Source organism: Mauremys mutica, chromosome 20 (genome assembly GCF_020497125.1).
Source record: "Mauremys mutica isolate MM-2020 ecotype Southern chromosome 20, ASM2049712v1, whole genome shotgun sequence".
Taxonomy (NCBI): Eukaryota; Metazoa; Chordata; order Testudines; family Geoemydidae; genus Mauremys; species Mauremys mutica.
Genome location: NC_059091.1, coordinates 26,933,149 through 26,946,940, shown reverse-complemented (window position 1 = coordinate 26,946,940; position 13,792 = coordinate 26,933,149). Strand labels below are relative to the sequence as shown.

The following is a 13,792-nucleotide window of genomic DNA, read 5'->3' as shown; positions in this document are numbered from 1 at the left end:
ATCCCTAGGGGAAGAAGCCCCGACCTGGGACTCTATTCCCAGCTGTGCCACTGGCCTGATGGGTAACCTTGGGCGAGTCACTTTCCTGCCCCCCTGCCTCAGTTTCCCCATCTGCAAATTGATCCTCTCTCCTTTGTGAAGGACTTTGAGGTCTACGGATGCTGGGTGATGGATGGGAGCTGGCGATTACTGTTATTCTAAGAGGGGCGGGGCAGGGGTAGGTGAAACCTACTGTAGTTTTTGCACCAGTATAATCAAGTTGCTCGGCGTGATTTGTGACAGAGATAGTTATATCAACGCAGCCTCAGAAAACCCAGGGCCTAAAACGGGTGTGCACAAGACAATGTGGATTTTCAGCCCATGCTAACTGGTTGAGTAGGAGCAAATTCAACTCAACTAGCTAGTGCAGGGATGGGCAAACTACGGCCTGGAGGCCGCATCCGGCCCTCCAGACATTTTAATCCAGCCCTCGAGCTCCCGCCGGGGAGCAGGGTCCAGGGCTTGCCCTGCTCCGGTGCTCCAGCCGGGGAGCGGGGTCCAGGGCTTGCTCTGCTCCGGTGCTCCAGCCGGGGAGCGGGGTCTGGGGCTTGCTCTGCTCCGGTGCTCCAGCTGGGGAGCGGGGTCTGGAGCTTGCTCTGCTCCGGTGCTCCAGCTGGGGAGCGGGGTCTGGAGCTTGCTCTGCTCCGGTGCTCCAGCCGGGGAGCGGGGTCTGGGGCTTGCTCTGCTCCGGTGCTCCAGCTGGGGAGCGGGGTCTGGGGCTTGCTCTGCTCCGGTGCTCCAGCTGGGGAGCGGGGTCTGGAGCTTGCTCTGCTCCGGTGCTCCAGCCAGGGAGCGGGGTCTGGGGCTTGCTCTGCTCCAGTGCTCCAGCTGGGGAGCGGGGTCCGGGTCTTGCCCCGCTCTGGTGCTTCAGCTGGGGAGTGGGGTCTGGGACTTGCCCCACTCCACATAGCTCCTGGAAGCAGCGGCATGTCCCGCCTCTGGCTCCTACGTGTAGGGGCAGCCAGGATGCTCTGCAGGCTGCCCCTACTCCACGCGCCACCCCCGCAGCTCCCATTGTCTGGGAACCGCGGCCAAGGGAAGCTGCAGTGGCGGTGCCTGTGGAGGGGGCAGTGTGCAGAGCTGCCTGGCTGCACCTCTTCATAGGAGCTGGAGGGAGGACATGCCGCAGCTTCTGGGAGCTGCTTGAGGTAAGTGCCACCTAGAGCCTGCCCCCCTGCCTCCCTCCCGGGCCCCAACCCCCTGCCTCAGCCCTGATCCCCCACCTGCCCTCGAATCCCTCGGTCCCAGCCCAGAGCACCCTCCTGCACCCCCAACCCCTCATCCCCAGCCCTATCCCAGAGCCCACACCCCGAGCTGGAGCCCTCACCCCCTCCCACACCCCAACCCCCAATTTCGTGAGCATTCATGGCCCGCCATACAATTTCTGTTCCCTGATGTGGCCCTCGGGGCAAAAAGTTTGCCCACCCCTGAGCTGGCACGTCAGAGCTGGTCTAGACTAGGTGTATTTTAAAAACGGGTTAGCTCCCATGTTTTAGAAGTCCAGTGTGGACAGACCAGGTTGTATTTTAGCTCCTGCTCTCTGCTTTGCTATCCTAGGCTTCATCCTGACTAGCTAATGTCGGTAAAAATACAACTTTCCCAGTCTAAAAGATGTTAACTAACATGGGTTAAAACAAGCCTTCTAGCCCTGTCTAGACACGCCCTTAACTAACAGATGTTAGTGAACACGTTTTAACAACAGAGATCGAAATCAGAGAAAACAGCTTTAACTGGAAGGGCAAGGGGGGTGAGGTGTTGCTTCTTTATCAGGGACTTATTTTCTCCCAACTGCTCCTTGGGTGTTGGAGTTCAATAAACATCACCAATACTAAATGCAGACTCTGCTCCTGGTTTATCCAGGACATTGGGAGCTCACTTGCACCAGTGTAAGGGGAGTGTGAAACTGTTGTGTTTCACGCTCACCGGGCCCTGATGTAAAGGGGAAAAGCCGTGGGAGCGTCAGACCCTGGGATTTTAAACAGCTCAGATGTTTTTTCGAACCCTCTCACTGCCCGGCGTGAATGAGCTGAAGTGTGCATGGAATCACTGCTCTCAGAATCCGGTCTGATCCCTAGTTTTCCATAGAGACGCCCAGAGTGGACGAGACTTGAATTTCAAGCAGAAAAAACAACCATTTCAGGCTTCCTGTGCCCCAGATAAAGGAGCAGGGATGACCCTGATTTCCCAGCTCAGTTCTAAGGCTCCTTCAGTACACGGTAACCAATGGCCCGGGGCTGTCGATAGTCCCATGCCAGGATGCCGGGCTAGATGGGCCTGTCGGCAGCTCAGCGAGGTGACGCTGCCATTTGCACAGGCTGGGAGAGTACGTTTGCGGGGCGGGGGCAGGCTCTGCAACTGGGCCGGGATGCTGCTGACAAGGGCTCGGCCAAGGAAATGGGTCATTTCCCTCTGAGCACCCCCAGATCTGGGGGCAGGGTGGATGCAGGCGGGTTTGATTGTGCCTGATGAGCAGCCAGGGGCTTGATTGCTGATTTCAAAACCATCCCGCACCCCCTGTCTTTGTCCCCCTCCCCCCTTCACCTCCCCCCCACCTAACATGGATCTGAGTGTCAAGGAGCTCCGAAGATGAGCTGTTACCATGGAGATGCGTCACGGGTTCTAGAGTAAGGGCCTTTGTCAGTAAAGATCCCACTGTCAAAGGGAAGGGGGGCTTGCCGGGGAGCCAGGACTCCTGGGTTCTCCTCCCAGGGCTGAGAGGGGAGTGAGGTCTGCTGGGTAGAGCTGGGGGCGAGGGGATGAGAGTCAGGACTCCTGGGTTCTCTTCCCGGCTCCAGGAGGGGCATGAGGTTGTGGGTAGAGCTGGGGGTGAGGGGCTGAGAGCCAGGACTCCTGGGTTCTCTTCCCGGCTCCAGGAGGGGAGTGAGGTCTGGTGGGTAGAGCTGGGGGTGAGGGGATGAGAGTCAGGACTCCTGGGTTCTCTTCCCAGGGCTGAGAGGGGAGTGAGGTCTGCTGGGTAGAGCTGGCAGTGGGGATGCTGGGAGTCAGGACTCCTGGGTTCTCTTCCCCGCACTGCCACTCACTCACACACAGGGTGAGCTGGTCCCCCCACCCTCCCCGGGAAAACAGGGAGCGCGATCTGGAGCCCTCCCACTAAAGAGCTCGGCATGGTGAAAGGACCAGAGCGAGAGCTCCTGCAGGCTACCGAGGCCGGAGGGCCGGCCACTCACCCAGGGCTGGCCAGTGGCCGATAGCACGGTCTGTACCCTGCGGCTTTGCTGTATCGTGTGCCCCATTCACGCAGCATCTCCCCGCCCCCTGCTTCGCAGCATTACATCGGCCCATTAATTGCGGCTTTTAATTGCAAACCCTGGTGGAGCTGCAGGCGCGAGTCTGCCTGGCAGGCTGTGCTGTGCCCGCTGGCCACATGGCGAGGGCTGCGGTGGAGGAGACTCTCTCGCCCTCAGAGGAAGGATGGTGGGTGGAGCCATGATCCACAATGGCCCCTCCCCCAGGAGAGGTCATATCCAGTGCATGTCCCCCAATAACCTCTCCCCGATGTAACCGGGACACCTAAATGTTGCTAAGCGACACTGGTTCTCCTTGGCTACCCCCTAGAGATGGTGCCACCCATGGAGTGGGTGTGCCACCCAGCCTCAGAACCACACAGCTGAGTGCCAGAGCCCCCACACTGCATAATGTCCATGGGGATTCCCTCCTCCACCCCCGTGAGGCTCCAGTGGTGGGGGTGGCAGTCAGCTCTGCTTGTTTGGCCAAGATTAGCTGCCCTGCTCCCTGCATACATGACTCCCATGTGGAATCGGGTTGGGCTCGGGGGGGCGCCATCTCACCTGTCATCTGCAAGAGACGCCATGGGTTTGATTCTCAGCACAGAGCCAGAGTCATTTCTAGTCCAGAGACTGGACGTAGACTGTCGGCTCTTGGGGGCGGGGCCAGCTTTGTGCTCTGTGTCTGTGCAGCGCCTGGCACAATGAGGTCCTGATCCGTCACGGGGGCTCCTGGGTGCTACCACATTACAAATGAATAATTACTCTTAATCAGTCTTTTTCATCAGTCGGGCTCCAAGCACTTTACAAAGGAAGGTCAGTAGCATTATCCCCGCTTTACAGCTGGGGAAACTGAGGCACAGAGCGGGGAAGGGACTTGCCCCAGGTTATCCAGCAGGCCAGCGGCAGAGCCGAGAATAGAGCCCAGGGCTCCAGAGTCCCAGTCCAGTGCTCTCTGCACTAGGCCACTCTGCTTCCCCGAGAATAATAAAAAATGGCACCAACTGAGCTCGGCACCCGTTGTGCCAGGGGCTGTACAAATGTAGCGAGAGATGGCAGCATTGCCAACCTCGGACGTGAACCGGGCCCCCAACACTGCGAGATGGACTTAAAATCATGAGATTTGTTTTATTAGATAACAATGAATTCAGGATTCTTTTTTTCTCCTCTGAAGCCAGCTTTTCCCTGCTGCCCCCAGGGCCACAGGTTCTTCTGACTCCAGGAGCTGGGCCTTGAAACCCCCCACCACCGTGGTACTGAGGCAATGCCAGCCCCTAAGAGCTCCCTTCCCATAGTATCTGAGCCCCCCGTGCGGTAGGGTAGGGACTGTTCTCTCTGTGTTACCTATGGGGAAATGGAGGCACAGAGAGACTCCCGCAGGGGTCACACACAATATTTGCAGCAGAGGGGAGCTGATTTCCCCATAGCCCATCTTAGTGCCATAGCTGCCTTCCTCTCTAAGCCCAGCACCGTCCTTCTAACAGACCAAGGGAGGATTTGCAGATTGCAGGAGAAATGGGGGTACAAAGCAGTGAACTGATTCACCCGGCCTGCTGGTGTCAGTAGTGGGATTCGAGCCCAGATTTCCCACATCCTGCCCCAGTGCTTTACCACATGACCACGCCGCACTTGAGTTTAACGTCTCCTCTCAAATAATTCCCCTCCCACCCCCCCGTTCGATATTTACATCCTTCAACTACTCCCAGACAATTATCTGAGTGCTCCTTAGCCGCCGTCTAGCCAAGCTAGTCGTATTTAGTTCTTTTAATCTCCCCTTGTAATTTAATCCTCCGAGACCCTTAATCATTTTCGCTGCACTGCTCCAAATTCCCTCTCATTTGACGGCAGCTTCCGTGCCCCGGAGCGCAGAGGCAGGATCCAGGCCGGAAGTGTCCCTGGAGAGGGGGTGGGGACCATCCTGCCCTCTGGGCACTGGGATATGGTGTGTCCTAAAATAGCCCCGGCCCTGTGGCTGGAGCAGCCAAATGGGCACACAGGGGTGCTGCAAAAGGCCCGGCCCGTCTCTGCAGGGCTAACAGGTCGTGACCCACTGATGCAGGATGGGCTTGTGGGTCAGATGCTGGGACTCAGGAGAGCTGAGCTCGATTCCTGCTCTGCCACTGACTCCCCATGCAGCCTGGTGTGAGTCACTGCATCACCTGGTGCCTCAGTTTCCCCTTCTGTAAAATAAGGGGGACCAATCCTTCCCTTTGTTTCAATTGTGAGCTCTATGGGGTAGGGGCAACCTCTCGCTGTGTCTGTGCAGCGCCCGGCACAAGGGGGCCCTGATCTCGGTCGGGGTCTGTGCAGAGCCTGGCACAAGGGGGCCCTGATCTCAGTTGGGGTCTGTGCAGGGCCCAGCACAAGGGGGCCCTGATCTCAGTCGGGGTCTGTGCAGCACCTGGCACAAGGGGACCCTGATCTCGGTCGGGGTCTGGGCAGCGCCCGGCACAAGGGGGCCCTGATCTCGGTCGGGGTCTGGGCAGCGCCCGGCACAAGGGGGCCCTGATCTTGGTTGGGGTCTGGGCAGCGCCCGGCACAAAGGGGCCCCCCACATCCTCGTCACAACCTTAATGTGGATAATAATTGTACGTCTTCTGCTGTAGAAAGGAGCCTCCTGTGTGTGCAGACTTGGCAGCCCTGTTGCTTGGGCGCTGCCCAGCGGATGGGCTGTGGGGAGTTTCCAGGGAACCTGCTGTTGCTGGGTCAGGAATCCAGGGCTCCGAAGGCCGATAAATCTGTTGGCGCTAGAGCAGGAGATTTCCAGATGCTTGTTCATCTTACTGCCCTTTGCTGTGGCTTTCCAGGGAGTTGGGAGGCACCTTTGCGAGGAGACGCTAAACAGGGACATGGCACAAGCAGGGTGTGGGGGTTTCAGCCAGTGTATTGCACCGTAATGGAGCTGGGGTGCTTGATAAATTGAGCATTGCAGCCAGCTCTGGGGTGGGGCGCGGCTGCTCTTTAAGAGCCATGCGGCCACACTGTACGCAACTCGCCTGCCCAGCGTCGAAAGGCAGCCACCTCTGGTGTGGAGCATGGCAGCTGCTTGGCAGCACACAGAGACCCCACATGGGGATCATTCAGCCAGCACTGAGGTTCCAGGGCTCAGCAGCTGTTTAGCAGTCACACAGTATTAGCACAGGGATCCTTCACCCAACCCTGAGATGCAGCCACTTCTGGGGTGAGGCGTGGCAGCTGTTTCACTGTCACGCACCATCACTGTCAGACACTTTAGAACAAGAGCAAGTGGCTAGTCCACGTGAAGAAGCTCCAGGAGGGAAATGAGGTGACCAGGATTGTAGAATTAACGCTGGAATTTGGCCCGGACCCCTCAGTTCCTGCTCCGACTCGCTGGGAAAGGGCTCTGATGCAGGGCCCTCAGCTGAGCGATTCACCTGGCCCTAGCTAGGTCATTTCGCCCCACAGCGACCCCTGCAGTAGCGGGAGGGTCCAGTTCTGGTTCTTCCTGATAACGATCAGGACCCGACTTGCATCTAGCAAGGGTCCCAAAGTGTTCGCATCACCCAAACCTTCCAGGTCGTCTAAGCGTCGGGCCCACCCTCATTAGTTCCATTCTACACATGGGGAAACCGAGGCACAGAAGGGGGCAAAGCACTTGCTCGTGAGTCACACCAGGATGTAGCAAGGGAATCCAGGAGGCCAGATGCCCAACCCCCCCTGCTGTGACCACTAGACACCGCTCCCCTCCAAGAGCCAGAAATAGAACCCAAGAGTCCTGGCTCCCAGCTGCCTGCTCTAACCAATAACCCCTACTCCTCTCCCCGAGCTGAGGCTAGAGCCCAGGCTTGTGGATGAGCCACACACCAGACCCCTCCCCTCCCGGCTGATCTGCCATAATTTGGCAGTTTGAGATGTAATTAGGCAGTTTCTTAAACCGCGGTGTCTTCACCCAGGAGACCGAGCCGCCTCCCGGAGAGACCAGGAAGCCATAATTAGGAGCCTTGGAAAGCTCTGTTCACATGTGCTGCCTGCGCTCCGGGCCCAGCTCCTGCAGCTGGGTGGGAGGGAGAGATGTGCGGATGGCACAGCCGGGGTCCTGCTGGCCAGGGCTCCAGTCCACGGGGGCATCCCAGTGTCCGGGATCCCTCGACAAACCCAGCGTCACTCAGCCTGGCCTGTTCTCACTGCTACGCCCAACCCCCATCCCAGAGCCGGGAAAAGAACCCCGGAGTCCGGACTCCCAGCCCTTCAGCTGTCACCACTAGTTCCCACTTCTGGCTAAGCAGGGGTGAGCTGGGACCGCAGATGGTGGGGAGAGCTGCAGTCTATCACTAAGGGCTGAGGCCAAGGGCTCAGCAGGGGGCGCTGTCCCCTCAGTCAGTGCTGACCCCAATGCCCCAGTGTGGCACTAGGGGGCGCTGTGCTGCAGGGAGCGGGGTGGGGGCTCAGCAGGGGGCGCTGTGCTGAGGGGAGCGGGGTGGGGGCTTAGCGGGGGTCGCTGTGCTGCAGGGAGCGGGGTGGGGGGGCTCGGAGGGGCGCTGAGCTGAGGGGAGCGGGGTGGGGGCTCAGCAGGGGGCGCTGTGCTGCGGGGAGCGGGGGGGCTCAGCGGGGGGGCGCTGTGCTGCGGGGAGCGGGGGGGCTCAGCGGGGGGCGCTGTGCTGCGGGGAGCAGGGTGGGGGCTCAGCAGGGGGCGCTCTCCCCTCACAGTCAGTGCTGACCCCAGTGCAGTGCTGCGGGGTGCTGCGGGGGGGCTCATTTGCCACCTCCCTGTGCCCAGGGGCTGGGAGATGAGCGGCTAGGACGTGCTGGCAGCAAGACCTACCCGGGGGGCCCCCTCCTTCCCAGCACCCGCTGTTCTTCCCAGGCTGTGATGGGGGGGGCTGCAGCAGGGTTTCCCCCCAGCCCCACCCCCAACCGGCCTCCTTTGTTCTCCGCTGAGGGGCTGGGAAATTTATGAGGGGCTCAGCCACCCCCCGGCTGGCCTCGTGCCCATTGCTATGTGTTGGCATCCCTGGCTTGGCTCATCCCTGGGTGAATGACTAGAACCCCTGCTCCGGGGGGGGGGGGCTGCTGGGGCCACCCTGTCCTCAGTCCCCCCCCCGCCGCCTCCATGCCCCCAAGAGCTGCCTGTCTCTGACCTTCCCCCCATCCACCCCCTCTCCTGCCCAAGTGTCCCCCCCCGCACCCCAGTGCAGGGCTCTGGGCCCCCAGCCCCATTCAGTGCTACGAGGGGGGGGACACAGCTCGGGAGACAGCTCTAGTGTTACGTGACTATAGAAGCTCTGAGCGCCCAATCCCCACCCCCACTGGAGCTGGGAAGGGCTGTTCTTCCCATATCAGGGATGGGGAAACTGAGGCACAAGGGGGCCTGGACTCAAGTTCACTCAGCCGAGCTGGGAGTAGAACCCAGGTGTCCTTAGTCCTTATTCATCTTCCCCCCCCCAGCCAGGGATGGAACCCAGGAGTTCTGACTCCCAGCCCCCCCTGCTCTCCGCACTAGCCCCCCCTCCCCGAGCTTGGGGGGGCGGGACCCAGGAGTCCTGTCTGAAGCCAGCTCTATGATCCAGCTCTGCTCTTTGCCCAAGGTGGTTCCACCTTCATGGCTCAGCTGTTCTCCCCCAGGGCCCCCCTTGAGTGCCAGGGTCCCCCAGAGCCCCCAGGCTGCTGCGCTGCGCTCGAGCTGTGACACTGATGAGCGCAGAGGCCCCGGCTGAGCTGTCAGACAGGAACCTGCAGGGGCTTTGCCAGCCGGGGCACTGGAGCCTGGCGCGCAGGTGTCAGCACTGCCCTGGGGGAGCTGGTATTACCCGCACGGCTGGGCCCCCGGGCCGCGTCCCCGGGGAGCCGCACTCACCACTAAGGCACAGGAACCCCCGAGCTGGGGAGGGAACCCAGGAGTCCTGGCTCCCAGCCCCCTCTAGTACCACTACACCCCACTCCCCTCCCAGAGCTGGGCAGAGAACCCAGGAGTCCTGGCTCCCAGGCCCCCCGCCCCGTTACCCCTCCACCCCACTCTCCCACGGAGCTCACAGAGCTGGGTTAACCCTTCCCGTGCCAGGGTTGGTCCTAGCTGGCGGTGGACTAGGGAAGCCAGTGGGGCTGGGTGTTGTCAATCCCTGCCCTGGAGAATAGAAGGTCCTCGAGGGGGGGGGCACCCGTATTGGCCCTGGGTCAGAGGGGGGAATTCCCCTCTCCAATGGTGGTGCTACTGGGCTGGGAGATAGAGGAGGGGGCTCTTGCCGCGCATGGGGTGGGGTGAACCCTGCAGCCCCCCCAGCTTGTTTCATGGCTTCTCCCCCCTCCCTCCCCCAGGCTTGCTGTCTACCGGATCGTCCCTCCTGTGTGATGCCGGGAGAGGCCCCGGGCTCGGGCCGCTGAGAGCCGTGCCAGGGAGCGAGCGTGCCAATCGCCCGGCCGGCACCATGGCCCGCCTCGCCCACGCCCTCTGGAGCCTCTGCGTCACCGCCATCCTCGTCACCTCAGCCACACAAGGTAGGACGGGGGCTCCACAGCGGGCGGGGGGAGCAGGGGGTCTGGGATCTCCAGGGGGCGCCCGATCTCCAGCTGCACCCGGGACGCAGATAGACCCTGGGTTCCCCCTGGGTCTGCAGCCTGCATTGCCCAGCGTCACCACTAGGGGCTGCGGAACAGTCTGGGCCTCCACCCTGCAGCGCCCCCCAGAGGGGAGACGTGTCCCCCAGTGCTTGCAGCGATAGGGAGAGGGGGGCTCTGCAGGCTGCGAGGGGGAGCGGAGGGACACGCCTGGCTCTTTTGGGGGTGGGGCTGTGGTCCCATGGGGCTCTTGGCTTCTCAGATTCTACCATCCAGCTTTAGGGTCTGACAGGGCCAGTGGGAAGAATATTGCCAGGGGGCCCCCCAGCTGTGCAGATCCCCTCAATCCCGACCCGCAGCCCCCTGCTAGCCCAGCCCTGGGCTCCCCCCACCACAGCACCTCTGTAAGGAAGAGGCAGATGCAGTGAAGAAGATTCTCTCGTGATCCACGACTGGCACCATAGGGAGCCCCGATCTCGGTCAGCATCTGGGCAGCACGTAGGGTTGACAACTTTCGAATTGCAGAAAACCGAATACCTTTGCCCCACCCCCTGCCCCACCCCACCCCTTCTCTGAGGCCTCACCTCCCCGCTCACTCCATTCCCCCCTCCCTTTGTCCCTTGCTCTCCTCCACCCTCACTCACTCGCTAATTTTCACAGGCTGGGGCAGGGGGTTGGGGCGTGGGAGGGGGTGAGGGATGCAGGCTCCGGGCTTACCTCAGGGGGCTCCCTGGAAGTGGTGACATGTCCCTTGGCACCTAGGCAGAGGCATGGCCAGGCGGCTCTGCGCGCTGCCTCTGCCTGCAGGCACCGCCCCCACAGCTCCCATTGGCCATAGTTCCTGGTCGGTCCCCACTGATCTCAGTCCAGGTCAGTGCAGAACCTGGCACAACGGGGCCCTGATCTCATTCAACACCCTCAATACCCTCCAAGCTGTTACCTTGAGTCCCTGGCGGGTATCTCTGGCTCCGTGCTGTTCAGACAAGGGTCAGTTATTATCATTAAGCTCTTGTGCCTGGGTTGCCCATGCTCTGCTCAAGGGTGATCTGGGGGCGCTGGGTTCCCTGTGCGGGTGGGTCCTGTTGTCGAGCTGTTAACCCTTTGGGGTGCAGCTGAGCAAGGGGGGAGCTGGCGGGGAGCCAGAGGCGGCATCTTTGGGGGGCTCCCCTGGGGGGATTGAGATCCCCAGATGCTGCCATCCCCTGTGTTGTTCCTTTCCTCTACTCCTCCATTTCTGGATGACACCCCGTGAGGTGCTCGCCGGGCCTGCCGGAGCAGGAGCTCTGGGCAGGGCATCAGAATGGGGGCAGGGCGCTAGGCCAGGAGACTTCAAAGAGGGCACTGGGAGGGGCACATGGGACCCAATGGTTAATCTGGTCCCTCCCCAGCTTCGATGGGGGTGTTGAGCAGAGGGAGCTGAATGCAGGGGTGACAGGGGGAATATGGGAGAGGGGCGAGCGATGACAGGCTGCAGCCCAATGTCGGTTACAGCTGGCTCAGGGGAGAGCAGGAGCTGGGCTTAGTGGAGTTCCTCTGGATTTACACCCCAGGGAAACTTCAATCTAGCTCTATCCCTGAGGCTCCGAGGTTCTTGGGTGACATTAATGAGAGCCACCAGGTCTGGTGGTCGGGTGAGTCAGTAGCACAGCTCTGTGTAGGCAGCCCAGCCTCAGTCACACTCACTGCCAGCTGCCTAGGGAAATGTCAGGGAGGGAGGAGGTGGAAATCATAGATAGAATCATAGATTATTAGGATTGGAAGGGACCTCAGGAGATCATCTAATCCAACCCCCTGCTCAAAGCAGGACCAATCCCCAAATGGCCCCCTCAAGGATTGAACTCACAACCCTGGGTTTAGCAGGCCAGTGCTCAAACCACTGAGCTATCCTTCCCCCCATTCATTTTTTTTCAGGGTAGTGGGGGATGACTCTGTGCTCAGAAAAGCGAAATGGGGAGCCCTGGGGCCCCAATGCTGGTGGGGCAAGGGACAGACATAGGACAGGTCACCACAGAGAAACGTCCCCTTCCCCTAGATGGTGGCTCAGGTTCTGGTGGTGTGTATTGGATAGAGGGTGGGGAGGAGTCAGGACTCCTGGGTTCCATCCTCGGCTCTGGGAGGGGAGTTGTGTCTAGTGGTTGGGGAGTGGAGGCTGGGAGTCAGGACTCCTGGGTTGTATCCCTGGCTCTGTCACTGTCTTGCTGTGTGACACTGGGCAAATCATTTCCCATCTCTGTGCCTCAGTTTCCAGATCTCTTTAGATTGGGGTAGGGACTATCTCTTGCTGGCACTGGAGGAAACCATGTTATGGGAGCTGGGGGTGGGGGGCTTGTTAAGAGGACACAGCAGAGATGGAAGAGCATGGAGGGGGCTGCAGCGCTCAGTATCCGCTGAGTGCGCTTTGCACGGGACCCTTTGCACAGACTTACGGCTGCCCCGTCCCCCCACCCCACCCCACCCCATGGGTAGCATCGTCATGGTCCCCACGCCAGGGAGTGGGGGAGATTCCTGTTTAATCTGATCATCTCAGCGCTATCTGCTTCCGTTTCTAAAGTTAGATCAGGGAAGAGACGACGGGGGGGGGGGAGGAGATTTAAAACAAGGACTCTACTGTGAGTGAGGGGGGGGCTGGGCCCCAAGGCTTGGCTTCCCCCAGCCCCACGGGAGAGCAAAGGCAGGACATAAGGCTGATTGGACTGATCCACCACTAGGGGGCACCACTCTGGGGACTGAGCTAAGTGATCAGAATCACGTCTACAGGGGATGTGGTCCTACACACCACACACGATGGTGTGTTCATGTATCTCAGGGGCAAAGTGCACCACAGATATTATTGTTATTCCCATTTCAACCAGAATCATTGGAGAATCCCCCTGGCTGGGGGCAGTGTAGGGCATAGGACACACAGCCAAGCAGTTCACATTGTGCCCACCTGAGGGCAGTGTTGTGCAGACACAAATGCATGCTCCCTAACCCCTACAAGCCCATGGACACACAGCCCAAGGCACACCCATGCCCAAGCACATACACATAAGTACACACACTCATATCCAGGCAAATGGACACACACACAGGGACTCACAGACACACACATGCATGCATAGGCGTGTTATGCCCAAATGGGCACACAAAACACACTCGCACACACAAATGGACAATTGCAGACACACACACACCTTTGCACACACAAACATGCATGCGCACACACACAAACACACTCGTACACACAAACACACACCTTTGCACACAGAGACACACGCTCCCCCACCCCCACATCACACATTCACAGAAAGATACTCACATGCCCCAGCCCCACCCCTCCCCATTCACTCGGCCTGTCCCCCCCACTTTCCCCCCGTCAGGCCCCGCGCTCGCCACAGGGGCCGTGCCGGAGACGGCTCCATTCTCCGCTCCCCTTTGAGGGGCAGCTGCCAAGGTCGGGAGAGCGTGAGCAAATCTCCCATAATGCACCTGCCATCCCTTTAATCACCTGCCTGGCTCTGTGTCCTGCGGCTCCCGCGTCAGTCCCTGGCTCCTGGCGTTTCAAGCCCCGGTTCAAAGCCGCCGACGCGGGGAGACGGGGGGGGAGGGGCTCACACTATGGCCCATGGTCTGCGCTGCCCCCTGCCCCGCTCCTCAGGATGCTGCAGGGCCTGGCGCCCGGACCCATCCTCCATCAGTGCCGTACAGGGGCTGCACATGGCCCCCTGAGAATCCCACCCCCGGGTGCGGAAATGTTGGGGGGGGCCCTGCACGTGCCTTGCTCCCAGCCCCTGGCATAGGGGGCGGATCAGGGCGCCCTGCGCTGTGGCAATTCTCTGCCCCTGGGACAGGAGCACTGGGAATCAGGCCCCAGGTCTCTGCCTTGGGCTTCAGGAACTGGGATGGGGGCAGTTGTGGGGATCGCAGACGACAGGCGTTTGGGGCCGAGGTTGTTCCAGGGAGGTAACACACTAGCTAAATGCACTGTGCTCCCTCCCCATCAGGGCAGCGGCTGG

The 13,792-nt window shown here is 60.5% G+C and overlaps 1 protein-coding gene across 5 annotated transcripts in view; it reads left to right on the top strand.

The window, feature by feature from the left end:
• Positions 1-13,792, top strand: part of LOC123353556 (adhesion G protein-coupled receptor L1) — a 96,028-nt gene that overhangs the window by 29,038 nt on the left and 53,198 nt on the right. For all 5 annotated transcript variants that reach the window (XM_044994737.1, XM_044994738.1, XM_044994739.1 and 2 more), the window contains exon 2: positions 9,558-9,737. In XM_044994737.1, the coding sequence (XP_044850672.1) occupies positions 9,668-9,737 (70 nt within the window). In that variant the 5' untranslated portion in view covers positions 9,558-9,667. The remainder of the gene's footprint in view (positions 1-9,557; positions 9,738-13,792) is intronic.